This window comes from Zosterops lateralis, assembly GCF_965231275.1.
Source record: "Zosterops lateralis genome assembly, chromosome: 6".
Taxonomy (NCBI): Eukaryota; Metazoa; Chordata; class Aves; order Passeriformes; family Zosteropidae; genus Zosterops; species Zosterops lateralis.
The window spans coordinates 32,948,317-32,965,604 of NC_139761.1; the positions used below are offsets into that span (position 1 = coordinate 32,948,317).

Consider the following 17,288-nt stretch of genomic DNA (forward strand, 5'->3'; position numbering starts at 1 on the left):
AATCAACAGCTCAGCTATGGGCTTCTGTTCCTTCACTGATTCTTGACATAATAAATAATCGACATCATTACTACTGTGTTCTTTTCGGATGAAGTAATCAGCAGTTTTAAAAATGTACCTGTAAGGATAAACAGCCATCTTCTTGGTGGTTTTCTTATTAAACAATTTAATGATGGTGTGGCAAAGCCAGATATTATCAGAGAGAGAGATGATGCTATTTTAGAACAAAAAGGGTTTAATTCACCCTTTTATATCTATGTATTCAAGGGCACAAAGATATATGCATTCAGCAGTCTGTCCAGAATCCATGTGTGTTTACCCAGCTGGTCTGGTCATGATAGCTTGAACTGATGGAGAGGATGTGGAGCACCAGATACGACCTTCTCCACAACTTCTCTAACGTCCTTCTTATGCCATTATCCATTAAGTCAGTGTTGGATGCATCTTTTATACTCTTTAGAACCTGATAGTAGAGGGGATATTTGACTCTCCATCTGGTTCCACCTCTTGAGTATGTTAGATTTTCTTGCTGTATTGTGTTCTCCTTATGTAAACCTGCTCTTTATCATTCCGATTTCATCTCAGCAGCTCAAAACCCTGTTTTGGTCTGTCAATCATTTTAAGTTGTCTGATTTTACTGCTTGGGTATCCCCAGAAGCTGCATGCATGAAGTGCTGTGAACTAAATGAACTACCAATCTGCATGCCATCAACATTTTTATGTTCCCTCCACTAGGCTTTGTGGTGCTTCCCCATCTGTACATGTCCTTCCTTTTCTCTGCCACTCTTAATATGTATGTTAGACATTCAAGGAGGGTTCTTATGCTGAAGTCTGTATTACCTTGCTATTGAAGCAAGCATGTCACAGTTGAATATTGTATCATGCTTCTACAGTTTTGCATCATTGTCATCATCAACATCTGCATTTCATGCACATTTATGCTGGGTTTGGCTGGGGCAGAGCTGGTATGGGGCTGCACAGCACTACAGCAAGCAGCAAAAGCAAAAATCAGCCACCAAGGAGCACTAGACTAATTAATACACAGGCAAGTGAGCCCCCTGACTATCACAGGTGCCTGCTGATTATTAACTGAATAGAAATAACAGCTATGAATTCAATCTAGCACATTTCAATCAAAGTCCAGTTTCACCTTTCAAAAAGGTTTTAAGAAATAGAGGAGTTGAAAGTAAATGGCACCTACTGGTTCTATGATCTTAATGCTTATTTTTGGCAATATCTAATATTATTTAACATTATAATATGTGATACCATCAAAGATCAGAAAACTAAAAATAGTTTTCCCTTCTGCACAGCTGTCTCAAGCCTTGTTTTAGAATCTCACTATCTCATTGGTCAGTCTGCACTCAGTTGCCTTTTAACTTAAATAGGTGAATCCTTTCTTGTATTCATTCCTCAGCCAGACAAAAGGGATGCGCAAAAGTTTTCAGATTTCATTTTCATTAATTAACTAAGTCAAGCTGCCTCATTTTTATTCTTTAAAAAAAAACCTCATTCCAAAACTCATTTAGTTATATTTCAAAAGGCAAAATGTATATTATCTCTTTATAAGGGGCATTTATGAATAGGGTAGAATTTGATTCTTCAATTAGTTTTCAAGAATATGTTTACTTGTTTGAAAGGAAAGGAAGTGGTTTTTTATATTTCTGTTCACTTCCATGTAATCACTGCACATTATTGGATATGAATTTCTGTAATCATTTATTGATATTTACATTTGATGAAACCTACATACATTTCAGTATGTTCCTTTTTATTTAAACTTGCAATAGTGGAGAAAGTCTATATGGAAAAAGAGAAAATGAGAAATGAGAAAATGGGGATCCTTAAGGTGAGACATTCAGAACGCTTACACTTGGAATATATTTCTCTGTGATGCCTGTGTTGGAAACAGGACCTCCCACTTGATTACCTTACAGCAGATTTATGGAAATTGTTCTGTAAGAAACAGTAACAGGTTTGGCAAGATTTCAAATCAGCTGCTGGCTTTTTTTCAATTTTGCACCATCCACTGCAGTTTATTTCTTAAGACTACTTCTTTTCTTTTGTATGTAGTTTTTCAAAATGTGAGGAGCACTTTTGAGCAAGGAGTTCTTATGTGTTTGCAGAGTAGTTCTTTGCAACATGGTGTTTGCTTTATGAAGTTTGTAGACAGCCTTGTTGGACAATGGTTTCACTCAACAGCACTGTTGGTATGGACAAGGATTGACCTTGGCCATTTACCAGGTTATTGTTAGTACTTGGCCACTTAAAAGTCGTATTGTTTTAAGCTTCTGCAAAGTGAATTGAATGCCAGATATTTCCACCTTAACTTAATCTTCTGATGTCCTCTCACTGCTTTGTTTCCTGTGGCTTTAGTGGACACACCCTTTTCCAATATCCTTACCAACCCTTCCGCTCCTTTGTCGTAGTTGAACTCCTCAGGGTGTATAAATGTGAGGAAACACACGTGCCAAGATGTGTTTACACAGATTTTCCAAACACAGCCTGTCTATTCAAAAGGATAAAATACAGGCTGTTACAGATATCTGAGAAGGAACCTTAAAGGCACTTGTCCTCTTCCCTTTAAAGTCCCACTGCCTCATCTGTTTTCAGAAAGGTGACATCTTCCTTGTTCCACTGAGCCGCAATGCAAACACCTCTCCCTTAATTTTGGTGCTAGAAGTGGTCAAGGAGAGCACATACTTGCTTTAGAACCCTACCAGACAGCTGATTTGCTTTATCATCTATCTACCTGTCCCATCATGAGGTCACTTCTAAGTGACTTCATTGGTGCAACACTTTTCTCCGTGACAATGGAGCTGTTTTTGATAGGAACTAGCTTAGTGTCTAAAAGTGTTTAAAGGACAGTGTCTGCCACTATATGTGCTATAACCCTATACCTACTTGCAGTGGTTCGGCTTTCCAATGGGTGCAGCTCCGGCCAGCCCTGCCGCCACTACATCCAGGGGCCACTTTGCCAGAGGCGTGGGCAAACCCGACCACGGTGCGGATAGTGCGCAGAATAGAAAGGCGGGACTCTCAGGGTGTGCAACCAAGGGGTGCGTGGTCCCCAAGGCAGCGCTCCGAGGAGAGACGCTGGCCTCGAAATGGCACGGCTTTTTATTGAGTGGGTTACAGGGGTGGGATTGCGTGGGACCAATTACAACCTTCAACCAAGGTATAATGAGGGGATGCAGAACTTTTGAACCAATAACAAGTAACTTGGGGAGGAGGAATACATGATGAGGGGGTGGGGAAGTTATATAACTTAAAGATTGACACTTAACAGAAAGGTGGTAAACAACTATTATGGGATAGGGTTACCAGGACAACCAAGGTTTTGGCGGGAAAGTCTGGGGGAAGGGGAGAAGGGGAGAAGGAGAGGGAAGGAGAGAAGGAGAGGGAAGGAGAGGCCATCTTAAACAATAGTAATAATTACAAAATTATAAAACACAAATTATAAAACCAAACTGGAGCAGTGAAAACCCAATTGGAATTGAATTTAAGCACCACCACACCTACTTCAGCTTTTAAAACTTAAGTTCAGCTTAGGACAGCAAGGCAAAATAGCACATTCAGAAGTGAATTATCAGTTTGGGAAAGATATAGAAAAAGAATACAAAATTTCACCACCCAGGACTAGGATTTTTATTTTTTCCTTAAATACAACCTTTCCTGTTTGCCAAGACAGATTTCTGATATATGGGATAGGTGTTTGAGTTTTGAAAAACTCTACCAGGAGCACGAGGTGTGAATTCTGCTTTCTTTTGTAGGGAAAGCTGGAGAATCACTGAGGCTGCGGGCATAGGTGAGGAGCAAAATGTGCCAACAGACAGTGAAAAAAATGATTAAATGGGTCTGAAATGAGAGGATTGAAAGTATTGAATTGAGGAGAAATTGGATATAAAGGTTGAGTGGTAAAGGTCTGATATAGACCAAAGCAATATTTGTGGCTCTTGAGTGATGAGGCTGCAGGACTTAGAGTGTTTGAAGAAGAGTAGGAAGTAGCTTGGATGCAGGAGGTAGCAATAGCATTATGAGAAAAGCAAGGGCTGTGGTCAGAAAGAAGTGTCTGAAAGGCAGCGCTGAGCAGGTAGAAGGGTTTGCACAGCTTTGTGACAGGAGAGTTGTGCAACAGTTCACTGCATAGTCACAGTAAGGACCCAGCTCTCATATGCCCAGATCTCTAGCTTAAATGAGATTTAAGACATTAAGTCACTGCAAATAGAGGCACACTATGAAATGTTTGTAGCCTGTCTTGCCCTGCTTGTGCATTTTACCTACCAACTTCTATATTTTATTTCTGAACATTAAATTTCACTGAAGTCAATAGATATTTTTAAAGAATTGACACATGTTGGTGTAAAATAACCATTGTACAAAGTCTCTTGTGTAAGGATGTGGATACATTATCTTTGCCACAATGTATGTTAACAGAGCATTCAGTCTAGTGATGCTACTAGTTTGAAAACAGTAAGAAAATTGCAGTACTTTTTACCACTGCTTGTTCCATTTGCCCTGTGTTTATTCCTACATCTGTACGTGGAACAATATGAGTAGTAGTGCCCATTTGAAAAAAAAAATGTGGATAGTGTGAACAAAATTTCAGATGGTATGATAATGATTTTTTTTTTTTTTGCATCCATTAGCATTCACATACATTATGCTTTTGTAGGTTTAATGTTATCAAGAAGCACAGCAACCTTAATAAAACTTTCATGCCAAACTGCAGTATAATGAACAGACATGAATATGTTTATTGGTTGAGAATGTATGTCATTGTTATAGGAGCCTGTATTCCCTTTGTTTGAAATATTCTCCATCTATTTAAGAAGCCCCCTCTAATTGGTATTTGTCTGGCATAAAATTGCAGAAGTAAAAATACTTTCAAGTGCAAATCTATTTTTTATGCATGGATGTAAAAGTTATACATAATGCATTTTTTTAACTGAAATTGATTTGCTGCTGCATTAAAAATATATTAAGGTCTTTGTTAGCAGTAGAAACTGCTCACTTGATATAGAATATCATTCTTATAGAGAAGAGAATTCAAGTTGAAGTTTGGATTTTTCTATCAGAATTTTCCACTCTTGATTAGGCAAGTAAGAGTTGTGAAACATTCCACCTAGACCAGGATTGTATTATACAATATTTGAAAGTTGATAGACACAGTCCCCACCATCAAAGTGTATCACAAGTAGTATGTAATTACTTCATTAATTAAAATTACTTCTTTCCAGCCATCAAATATTTACAGTTTCTTTCTCTTTTTTTTTTTTTTTTTTAATTGGCTTTCACTACCCTTCACTTCTTTTCAGTTTGTTGCATACCTTGAACTTGATTAACATTCATAAGGGTGAGAAAATGCATTTTCCATCTTCCTTAGTTTAAATATCCTTTGGATTCAGCTCCCTTATGTGACCTGGCCAATACATAAGATACTTTATTCCTGGACAACTGATGTGAAATCATTGCCAGTTGGGTTATACTGTTGAGATATGTTTCTCTATTAATATGAATTCTGTGAGAATTTGTGTGAGAGATTTCAAGAGCATTTATTTGAAACACAATGATGTGATAATATGCATAGTATAGCTTTTGTAGTTTCTCTTCATCAACTGGACCTCCTTCTCTTGTTGAATGCACTTTATCAACTGGAGAAATCTCCAAGCTTTTGATAACAAATTCCTGATGGCTTCTAAATATGCCTGTTCTTTATATTTTGTATTCTTTCAAAACCCCTTCATGTGGGAGCTGTTTGAATATATGCTGATTCATATTTAGTTTCTCTTCTGGTATGTTTTTAATGTTTTAATCTTCTTAATGCATTTATCGGATCATTTTCATGTGTTTTTTTATACATCCACCTACCTTTCCACTGAATCACAAAACACCTCTTTAAGCTTTGTTTTTCCCATTGTTTTTCTCTCTATTTTGCTTTGATTAGTTGAACAGCCCTTAGGGGAAAAAAAAAAAAAAAATTTGGGGGGGATATTGTGGGATTCTGCTGAAGAAAGTGAACCAAACTAGAAGCATCACCTGTACAGGTATGCTCCAGATTCCCAAAGCTGATCATTCCTTTCTTAGCATGATGCCCTACACTTTGATATAAAACAGTAACTGGAAGGAAGTAATGGCAAGTAAAACTGAAAAAACAAGGGAGGTCTTATTTTCTCATAGGATGCACAAACTTGTGAGGGTCACTGTTTCACATCAAAAAACTTCTTTAAAAAGGAACAACTACATAAATATTTATTAACAACATGTGGAGTCACATTGACAAGTATGATGTAAGCAAGTTTCATGATTTGGGATTCAGTAGAGGATATTCGCTTCATTGCACTGCACGTTCCCTAAGGCAAATAGGTTAAAAGCACAAGGGAACTTAGAGCTAAATGCAGTAAGAGGCCATGGCTAGAAAATGACAGGGACTTATTTTTGTGGAAGGAAACAGAAAATGCTTGTCAGCGCAGTTGTCTGGGAAATGTGGTATAACATACCTGCCAAAACATCTCTTTGCAGACTCAATGATGTTCCATAAGTAATATCAATAGCTTTCTTTATTCACCATTCATTTTTGGTATCTGTAGTAGTAATCAAGTGGGAGAACAGTTTTGTTTTTCTTATGTGTACAGCAAATAATCTGAACTTGATTTGGATGCTGTGTAGTATGATCTCTCACTTTTGGTTATCATAATTCAAACAGTCCATGCCCAGGTCATCAAATAAGGAACTTGACACCTTTTTAAATGATTGCTGTAAAAAATTATATTGTGAGTTTCGCATTTATTCAATTTCAGAATTAAATAATTTAACCATATTTAAAAGATGTTTTCCTTATGAACCATTCATGTATTTCCCACAATTTTGGAAAAAAGTCTGACGGGGTTTGGCTTTTTGGTGAGTGTGGCTGGGGAAATACTTTCTGGAAGACCTAGGTCTTGCGAAATTCTAATTTTTTTGTCAAAGTGTAAGCAGGGAAACTTCAGAGTCACACAAATAGAGTATATTATCAGAAAGGGGGAGTCTAAGATAGATAGTGTTAAATATTTGAAGGTATTTCTCCTGTTGTGGAACTTTTCATTTAAATAAATCCAGCAAAGGCAGAGTCTCAGATCAGGTACTTGTTCCTTTATGACAAGTATAACTGATGGATTAGATACAGTATTAGATATGTATTTAAGGTTAGGTCTTCTAATTTTTTTTTTCTGGAGTAAAATCAAGGATGAAGATAACAGGTTCATTTCTCATGTGTTCTATTAAGTAGGTGGTAGTGGAATAACACTGAAACCATATATGAGACTTCTGCTTAGAAAACATTTTCTGTTCTCTCATCTTCTGTCAAATCCATTAACCATATTTGAGCATTTCTCTTTGCTCACTGTTTGATTCTGGTTTCCTTGCTTCCTAAGCTTTGACTGGCTTCCTAGCTCATTCTTCTCCAACTGTAACTCCACCATGTTCTTCAGATATCAAGATAGGGATACCTGTAGCCAATTTTTAGCTCTTAACTCCTGCTGTTATTCCATTGTGAGTAAGAAAGGAATGTAAATATAATGTGTTTATAAATGTCAGTTCATTATACTCTCCTAGTTTCCTGGAATGTTCCCTACACTGCACCCTTCTTCCTTTCATTACATCAAATATCTTCATTTGTCACCTTCAGAGTGTTCCAAAACCTTCAAGTTTTTCAGATAACATTTTGCCCATACTTGGTGTTGCTCCTGCCTCATCTCTTAATCCACTTATTTAGCTCGTGTTGTGGTATAGATACTTTTGATTTAGATCACTTACACACATTTTTCATCATAATCTTTTCTATTTACCAGTGTTCTTCTGTGATGGGGTTCTTGTGTTAGCTGAGTTTCTGAAAAACAAAGAGTGTATAATCCTTGCCATTTTCTGACTTATGACTTCTAGATCATCCTACAGTTGACCAGAGAAAGATAAGGATATACCTTAAGGAATTCTTTTCTGTGGTATTTCCCATGAAAAAGATATGGGGTTTTATTCCTGCTGTCCCTTGGCTTCTTGGTAATACCCTATTTAATTCCCAGAACAGATGTAGCATAGTTTGTGCGACACTCATGTAATTCTCATTCATCTCTTGAGAAGCATTCAAGTTGCACTCTGCAATGTTCCTGTAGAAAACATGCTGTTGTGTATGTTAACTGTGCCATGGATGTAAACCAAGACTTGCACTTAGACTATCTCCTTGTAATTTTATATATGCAAGTGTTTAGAACTCATTGCACACAGTGTACACATTGTGTATGTATTTCCATATATATTTTGAAGAAAGAAAGCTAAATAATGTTAGTTATATGCACCTGTAATATCTCCAGTCTCATTTCATACATTGAATCCTAAACCTTCAGAACAACTTGAGCAGCCACAATTGGTGAGTAATGCAAGAACTTTTTCCCTGAGGGGCAATGCATATTGCTGTCACAACTTTTCCCCAAGTTTCTATGGTATGTAGCAATTTTCTTAATGCCCTAGTTCCATGTCATTATGTGAAATTATAAGCATTTATTTTTTCCTCTTTCTCATTTTCCAAACAAACCTACATTTATTATTCATTTTTAAAGTTTCAAATTGATAAAATGGCTTGCAGTTCTACTATATGATGTCTTATTATCTGGGATGGTATTACCTAACCAGGATGTTGGGGAAAGCATCTTTGCTCTAACTCATGATGTTTTCTGTTCAGATAAGGATCTTTTTCCAAATGGAGGTGCACTTTTTTTCCTCAATTAGGGAATATATAGCTAATACATAGTAACTCAGTTACAACTGCATGTATTTTAATTGAATGTGTCTTCTAAAGGAGACATCGTTTATTTAAGAATGATGGTTTCTTCTTGATCTGTATACTGGAATTGATTGGAGATTTTCCTGGAGTCCCATAATAACAGCAGTGTGGGTGTTTCACTTGAGAGTTCAAATTGGATGCTATTTTAATGTCATAAGACCAGGGAAAGAAAGCAACAATTAACATAAATGTTTCCAGTGTGTTTTGCTAACAGATATCCTATCAGAACTAAATATTTAAATTGTTAAGATATTGTTTAGTTGTATTGTTTTCTTGAGAATCAAATACAAAAAAACCCAAAACACTCAGTTGACTGTTTTTTGAAGAGGAATTTCTGTTTTGCATGGGTCAGGTAAAAAACATACAGGACAATTTAACTTGTACCTTGCTACTGTGCTCCAGAGAGCATAAAGCATAATTGAATTTCCATGGTTCATTCAATCTTTTGCTTCCTTGCTGAGATTTCTTAAAGACAGTTATTGTGATTCGAAAATGTTCACCTCAGTTGTGTGGGATTTTGTTTTACCTAAGATAATAAAAACTTTCAGTTCAGTCTTGGCTCAGACTAGTAGGATGTCAGTAAAATAATTTTTATTGTCTTCTTCTTCTACTTCAAATGACACATGTTCACTTTATTGGTAAAAGAGGTATATTTACCTGATTAAGAAATTCTGAAAAGAACTTTTGCTGTAAATGAATGTTTTATTTTACATGCTTCTAAGAATATGAAGCCTTTTGAGCAGCAACTTCATTTGTTTCTTATATCCTCTGCATCATATAGGAAAAAACATATATAATAAAGGAAAAGTAATCAGATAGGAGATGCTGGGGGTCATATACACAGGGTATTTAAATATTTTAAATAAAAATCTTATGTTGGTCTGGCATTAAAATTTTCTGGTTGGGCAGCATAATTTTTAACTGGGAATCTTGATAGCAGTGGCTAAAATCTCTAGGCCTGGGTCAATAGGAATCTGTACTGCATTCTGTCAGGTATCAGTCTTGATACTTGCAGGCTCCCAGTTCTAGCATACTCTGCTCTTATGATTTGTAGAAGGTATAGGGGGGGGGTTGCTTTAGTTAGAGTTTTAGAATTTCATTATTCTTAATATCCAAATCAGATAAGTAACATGTATTCTTTTAAAAATGTTAGTGAATTCAGCATGTAACATATGTGCCAGATTGGTAATATACTAAGAAAGAAGTGATCAACAAAGCAAGTTTAAAATGCTGTGATAAAGTGTCATTTATTCCAGAAATTAGAGTCTGTGTCTTTGTCCTCTAGAGGTGTCTCAGAGAGTCAAATTGATGTCTTGCATGTACTGCTAACTGATTGTGTGGAAATTTTTTTAAGTTCACTTTTTCTTTATTCTTTTGTCTTTTTTACCCATCTTCCCCCATTGTAGCAAATTAGACGGCCGGATGAAAGCAAAGGAGTTGCTAGTAGAGTTGGATCCCTCAAAGTAAATATGTTTCTAACATTTATTTTGCAAGTTTTCTTCTATAGCCTACACTTTTCCTTTTGAAGGGGGAGGTGTGGGGAGGGAGGGAAGGGGCTTTTCCATTTCTCACCATCACATCATTTTTATTTCAATATTCTTATTGCTGTTGGGTCACATTTTGTTTGTTTCTGTGCTACACATAGAACAACCTACTGAAGGCAGGCTGCCAGTTAGGTAGCTTTGGATGTCACTAGAAGTAAGACGTAGTAACAGTCTTTTTAAAGTGCCTGTAATTTGGTGATCATGATTAAACCACTTCTCTGATCTGCCTGTTACATCGAGAAGTGATTTACTCATCTTCAAACTACTGCTTCCCATCTCGGAACATAATTAAACTTTTATAGTGCACACTTTTTGCATTTAGTTCTGCAAAAGACCATTACCAGAGAGTTGAATATTTCATATATATATATATTATATATAGCCTCTAAATTAGAAAAAAAATCAAAGTAGATAAAGATCAAATGAAAGAGATTCACAGGAGACTAATAAGAATGGAGACACTGTTTTGCTGATACTATCTTCTGCCTTTTAATGTTTGTATAAACATATACAAATATTTAGATTGCTTAACAGAACAGGCAGATATCTAAACCAGTACCATACACAGTGTTACACCACAATAAGTGATTTTGAACCAAGATGCTGATCAAATGCAGTCCAAGCCATTTTGATCTCAAGAGTTGCCTCTATTTCAGCTATCCAATTTTTCACTTTTTTCCTACTTTATTTCCTTTTAGCACCTTACCACTAATTATTTTTTTTTCTTCTGCATTCTCCTTGCCTTTCCTGTCTTCTTGGTTTATGATCTCTTTGGTTTTGGTTTTGTATGTAAGTGTATTGCATTTGTTCCAGGACAAGCCACCCTCTCTGTTCTCTGACACTGTTCTACAGCTGTTCTTTGTGAAAGTGTTATTTCACTGAGCACAAAGAAGGAGAGGGAAAGGATTAATTATACACCTCTCTCCAGTGATGCCTCCATTTAAATTGATCTTAGCAAAGAAAAAGAAGCCAGTTGCTACTTGTTTATACAAGTTTTAGCTAGAGACATCTGTAGCATTCCTCACTGTCTGTGAGGCTTTATCTTTTCATCTTGTGCTTTGGGAAGATGCTTTAATTACAGTGTAGGTGAGAAGAGCAGTACATGAATGAGGCTCTGTTTGAGTGGAAGACATTCAGGACCATTGAATTCAAATGGATAAAAATACAAGACAGCCACCGTTTCTGTGCTGTTTTTGAAAATTCTGTTTGTGATTGCAATGACCTGAGCATTTCAAGACATGGGTCATCACATACAAATCTAGATGCATAATGCATGCACATTTGCAGAAGATGTAGCTTATTTAGATGGTGGGTTTCACCTGTTACTATGAAAACCCATTGATAGCTCATTTTGGATTAATATATCTTTATCTGATTTAATTCCATGACCTAAAATATAAATGTGGACAGAAAATCTTCCCTCTAGAGAATGCGAAACCCTAATTGAGGTTCTCAAACATGAAAATTTACCTCTAAAAATTCTTTTTTTGGAAATAAATTCTAGAAAAAAGTCTTAATAGTAAATAAATAAATAGAACAATGTAGCAGAGATTCTGTAGCTTTAAATTTATAGTTCCCTTGATTTCTCTTTTTTTTTTTTTTCTGTAGTGAAAAAGAGCCATGTTAAGCAAAGATATCTTATTTGTAGATTCCAGGTTTACTGAGCCTTATATGTGTGTGTTGTTCAAAGCACTTTGATGTCTTGAAATGTTTTAGCAGAGGCAGTGAGAAATGCATTATGTTATGGTTTATTAAAAACAAAATAAAACAAAACACAAAAACAAAGAGCAAAAGAAAAATGAAGGGGAAAGAAAACTGTGACAAGAGAACAAGTTGCTTTTTCAATTCATTTTCTGATGTTTACATGTAGCTCCATCGAAAGCTGGAGGAGCTCAGAGATCACCCAGAAGGCAATGTCAAAGGAGGCTCTCTCCGAGTAAATGTACGATTTCACTCGGTGATCTGGGGTGTTTTTAAAAACTTCTGCTGACTGGTAACACCAAATCTGATTGGTTTGTCCTCTCATCCCCATCTTTTTCCTTTCTCTCTCTATTTCTTCCTTTGTGTTTTCTTTCTTTTCTAGCTGGGGTTTCATTTTAATATGTGTGAGAAACCTGACCTGATTGACAGAGTTTGTTGTAAAGAACATCCTACTGCATTGTAATGAATGCTAATCAAACTGCTTGACTTTACAGAAACTAAAAAAAAAAATCCCTTTCCAAAATCGAAGTTGCATATCTGAGTTTCCTGAATATTAAACTTAGCAATGAATAAATCAGATACCCTTAATTTAAAGAATAAAAATACCTTCTGCCAGTGATTGATAGTCTTGCCTGAACCAAAATCTATGGCTGATATAAGGTAACCCAAAAGCATATAGGTTCACATGTACCTCTGTCTTTGCAGTCAATCTTTTCAGGTCCCTATTTTATCCCACAAAATAGGTCAATATTTGTTTAAATGACAGCTATTCAAATTTTGTTTCTTGTTTTTTTCAGCAGACTAATGCAAAAATACGGGGCAGCATGTTTCTTCTGTGTCACATTTGTTCTTTAATGAAAAAAGATTGTCCAAAAAAAAAATAGAGTCTAGTATATCAGTCGTGACACCCTATAAAGTCACCTAGTTTTCACAGAAATATTTAATAAAGCAAGTCAAATCCTACCTGACAATACAGGCAGCAGTACCTCTTGTTTAGTATTTCACCCCATAAATTAAGGTCCTTTACAGCAATTCTATATAGTAGTTCTTTTAAGCCACATCATTTTGCATTTAATGAAAATTAGGAAAAATTTTATAGCAGAGTAAATATGAAAGTTGATCACACTTTATCCCTTTGCACATCCGTCCACTGAAGAGTCTCTCAGTAATTTCTTTAGATTCATGTCCTCTTTGTCTTCCATACACTATGACTGTTGTCATTCTCAGAACTATCATTCTAATGCATAATCCACTAAGGTTATACAGTGCAAGATAATTTTTGTAATGAAAATTATTTCATCATTTTTGCCGCTTTTGGATGCTTTTACATATACAGCTTTGTATCTGACATACAGTTGATTACTGTTTATTTTCAAGTAGAAAGTCTTGAGTTTATAATCTTTTGCAGGTCAAATACAAGGAAATTGAGCTGCTAATATTTTGCAGTTTTCTGTAAAATAAATTTGATTAGTGGACAGTATCTTTTTCCTGGCAAATCTTTTAGGAATCAAGTTTTGGGGCAAATAAACTGTCATGTTTTAGATTTGGTGATAATTCACAATCAAGACAAAGCAAATTATTTTAAATCACTAATTCTTAAATTTCTGGTTTAATACTTAAAAAATAAATGTAAAGCCAGGAAAAAAAAAAAAAAGCCATGAAACATAGCACTGCATAAAAGATATTCTAATCATACATTATTTCACAGAATGTCGTATGGGGAAAGATTTCAAACTAAAAGCTGTGACTACATTAGCCATGGCAGCATGACAATATGAGTTGTCATGAAATTGTCCTGTTCTGTTCTTTTGTGCCACTTTATCTGTTATTTCATGACCATACCCTCCATGATGGAAGTCAGTCAGTTAGTAAGGAATGTAAGTAAATAAAGAAATATTCCATATATTCTGCATATGCCCTTAAGTTTCCTAAAACAAGCAGAACACATTGCTAAAATTTGCTGCTTTGTCACTGCTGCTCTGATTCATGCAGTGATAATGGATGTTCTAGATAAGAGCATTTTAAAAGACAATATACAAATGACTGATCAAAGAGAAGAAATAGTGAACAATTAGAGGGGAAAAAAATTAGGGATCTGTTAATAGTTCATTTTTAAAGTAATTTTCATTTTTTCCATACTGCTTTTGGAAAGGGTTTTAGATGTAGGTTTTTTATACTCCTGCAATGTAGCAAAAGTATTGAATGGTATGGGAGGGGGAGCATGTAGTATCTGATGGCCAGCCCCATAAGTGAAAATGAAATGCTATTGTACAATACCATTAAGGTGGAACCTTTATTCCAGAATGAATTGCAAAGATATTCTTTCTGTATGAAATTCAAAAGCCAATGTAAATATATAGGAAACACTGGAATTCTGCAGAATATCACAGATGCCACCAAAGTTTAGAAAGGTTGCCAGATATTTTAACTAAAATTGCACTGAAAACATGCATGAAAATTTAATTAATTAAGGAATTTGGGGGGTTGAGTAGGGTTTTTTTTAATATTAGCAGTAATGCATAGCCATTTAAAAGGAAGTTATGATGACCTAAGGTTTGGGTTTTCATTTCTTCTTGAGAAATTCATTCATCTTGCAGTTCTTTTCATGACTTAGTATTTTGACCCCTTACAGTGACCAGTTTGACACTGAACTGTTAAGAAAACTTAGTGTTCTGCCACTTGGACATGGTAGAATTCCCCCACTGCTGAAATTAATGTAGCAGTAGCAAGTAAGTGCAATTGCTACTGACATGATCACTGGGGAAAGAGTACACTTGGTTATATTTTATGACTCATAATACCTCTCAAAACTGATACCCTTCTGGAAGAGTGGAATTACTCTGAAATTCAACAGAACAATATGGCTTCAATCTGTGCTTTGAAGATTTTTTTTTTTTAAGATAATTTGGCTTTTGCTTTTTTTTGTTTGTTTGTTTGGATTTTTTGTCATTTTGGGGTTTTTTTTGTAATTGTACAGGCTGCAAATTTTAAATACAAGTTTAATTTCTGCAGAGAAATATTATGGCAAGCCCATGAGAAAAAAAATTATGTCCAAGTACGAATTCCCAAGTAATATGCCAAACCATTTTTTGTAGCTTTTAACCAGTATGGTTCCAAGTCAAAGATTCTGGGTTTTTTTCAGTAAAAATGTCCTCAGAATTCATAGCAGTGGCCAAATACTTTCAATGGGTTATATGAAATGGAACCAGGATTCTAATTTTTCATACAGACCTGTGTGTCTCAGAGTCCATGGTCTCCTGCATGCATTGTCTGTCTTACTTTAAGTACCTGCTTTCTTTGGCCATGATGAAGAATTAAATTTATATTACTCTTATTCTTGATTCTAACATTCACTTAGTAAAGATCTGAGTCAAACCAGTAAGGCCTTCAGACTGAAAACAAATTACTCTTGCAGCATTTGAACCAGGTTCTCATTTGGTGTAAATAGTTTTTTTAAAAGAATTCTCACAATGGTGAATTTTTGTGACTGACAATTTGACCCCTTAAATTGAATATTTGTGAGGGAAAGGAGCCCAAATGCTCCTTTCCACATTAGCTTCACCCAGAATAATATGTAGGGGTTGTCAAGTAGCATACAAAATAAGAAGAGCATCCCCTTCTCTCAACTGGGTGAAACAGTTGCTGAAGTTCATATATAACAACAAATTATGAGTAGGTAATAGGTTGCAGAAACATCAAAGGAGCTTGGAAATGTATTGATACTTGATTTTAATAACACAGAAACAGTACATTTACAAAATCCCAGAGTCAGGCAGCTATTTAAAAATGGAGACCAGTTAGCAAAAGAAGCAATGACATAGGAATGATCAGGAAATTGTTAGTGTGCAGGAGATTAAACAATCACATTGTGTGTTTTATTGACGATAAACTGCAATCCATATGCTGTTCCTCAAAAACTTTAGGTCAGTTTGGAACTACAGCACTTCAGTATACCTTTGATTTCATCATTATGAGAAAATGAAACAGGTGCACTGAGAGTCTAGACGTCTATGAATCAGAAAACAAGAATTTGAAGTAAGATTAGGAGACATGGGAAAATTGTGTATGTGTGGTTTCGAGCATAGGAAGAAAAAATATAACTCCTGTCTTATTGAAGGGAGTATTATCATTTGCTTCTATAGAACTGGAACTATGAAAAAGAGAATATAATATTAGTTAAAGTTATTAAATTCTAATTGGAATAAGACTGAAGTTAAATTGTTGAATTATTAATGAAAATATGGATAATTAGATTACAGGATACTTTGACAAGGAAAGTGATAGCATTCTACTTAGAGTAATTGCCTAAGAGAAGATTTAAGTGCACAAATGTCTGGCGTGCCCTTTGTAAGTTGATGTGAGGAGTAGAGAATGTCAACCAAGTTCCTAAGATTTTTGTCTAGTATAGTTTCAAACCTTCTGATCATTATTGTTTCTGTGTATCTGTTTGCTGATATGTAAAAAACTGATGCTCTGATGATTCTTGCTAATCAGGCATTCTTTGGATCCTCACCAGCAAAACCGAGGCTAATGACTTTCCCATGCTGTTGAAAGACAAACCATGGGAACAATGGCTGGACATTACTTATGAAAATCTTGATTAGAGCTGATCCAAAAGTCTTAGGTGAATAGCTGCACCCCTGTTCTGAAAAAGCACAGCTCACCCTTCTTAGAAAGATTTTAAAGCTGTATTTCTAGAAACAGCTTTTGCTTTGTCAGAAGAGGATCTTTCTTTTTTCTTTCTTTTTCTATAATTATAAAGTAGACTGTTTTAAGAACAACAGTTGACTTCTTAAATGTATGTTTTTCATTTGTCTGAAGGAATTTTCTATTTTTGTCTTAATCCTTCTGCAGCTCATCTCAGTTTAAGAGAACATTTCATCAGTTGAAGAAAATGCTGAGTGTCTGTGAATATTTATGATTACATGAAGTGATTCAAATTACCTTAGCAATGTTATCTAGAAGAGCAAATGAAATACACAATGTCAGAAAGGAGCAAAAATATTTTTGGAGTATTCAAACTTCTCAAGGAAGAAAAAAAAGAAAAAAAAGTGTATTTTTAATGAAGATATAAATTAGCACAGACCAATGTGACTGTAGAAATTTCCTGGAAGTCATATTTTATATTTCAATGAAAAAATATGTCATACACATTTGAAACTGAAAAATATTCTTGAAAGACTTCTTAGAGTACTGTGTTCTCTGCTCAGCCCATTATATACCTAAGC

General features: G+C 35.3%; 1 protein-coding gene across 8 annotated transcripts in view; it reads left to right on the top strand.

Moving 5' to 3' along the window:
* GPHN (gephyrin) overlaps window positions 1–17,288 on the top strand; it is a 270,007-nt gene that overhangs the window by 185,861 nt on the left and 66,858 nt on the right. For 5 of the 8 annotated variants that reach the window (XM_083864320.1, XM_083864323.1, XM_083864321.1 and 2 more), the window contains one exon: window positions 10,222–10,278. The exons of the other annotated variants lie outside the window; for them this stretch is intronic. In XM_083864320.1, coding sequence (XP_083720446.1) covers window positions 10,222–10,278 — 57 coding nt within the window. The remainder of the gene's footprint in view (window positions 1–10,221; window positions 10,279–17,288) is intronic. 8 annotated transcript variants of the gene reach the window in all.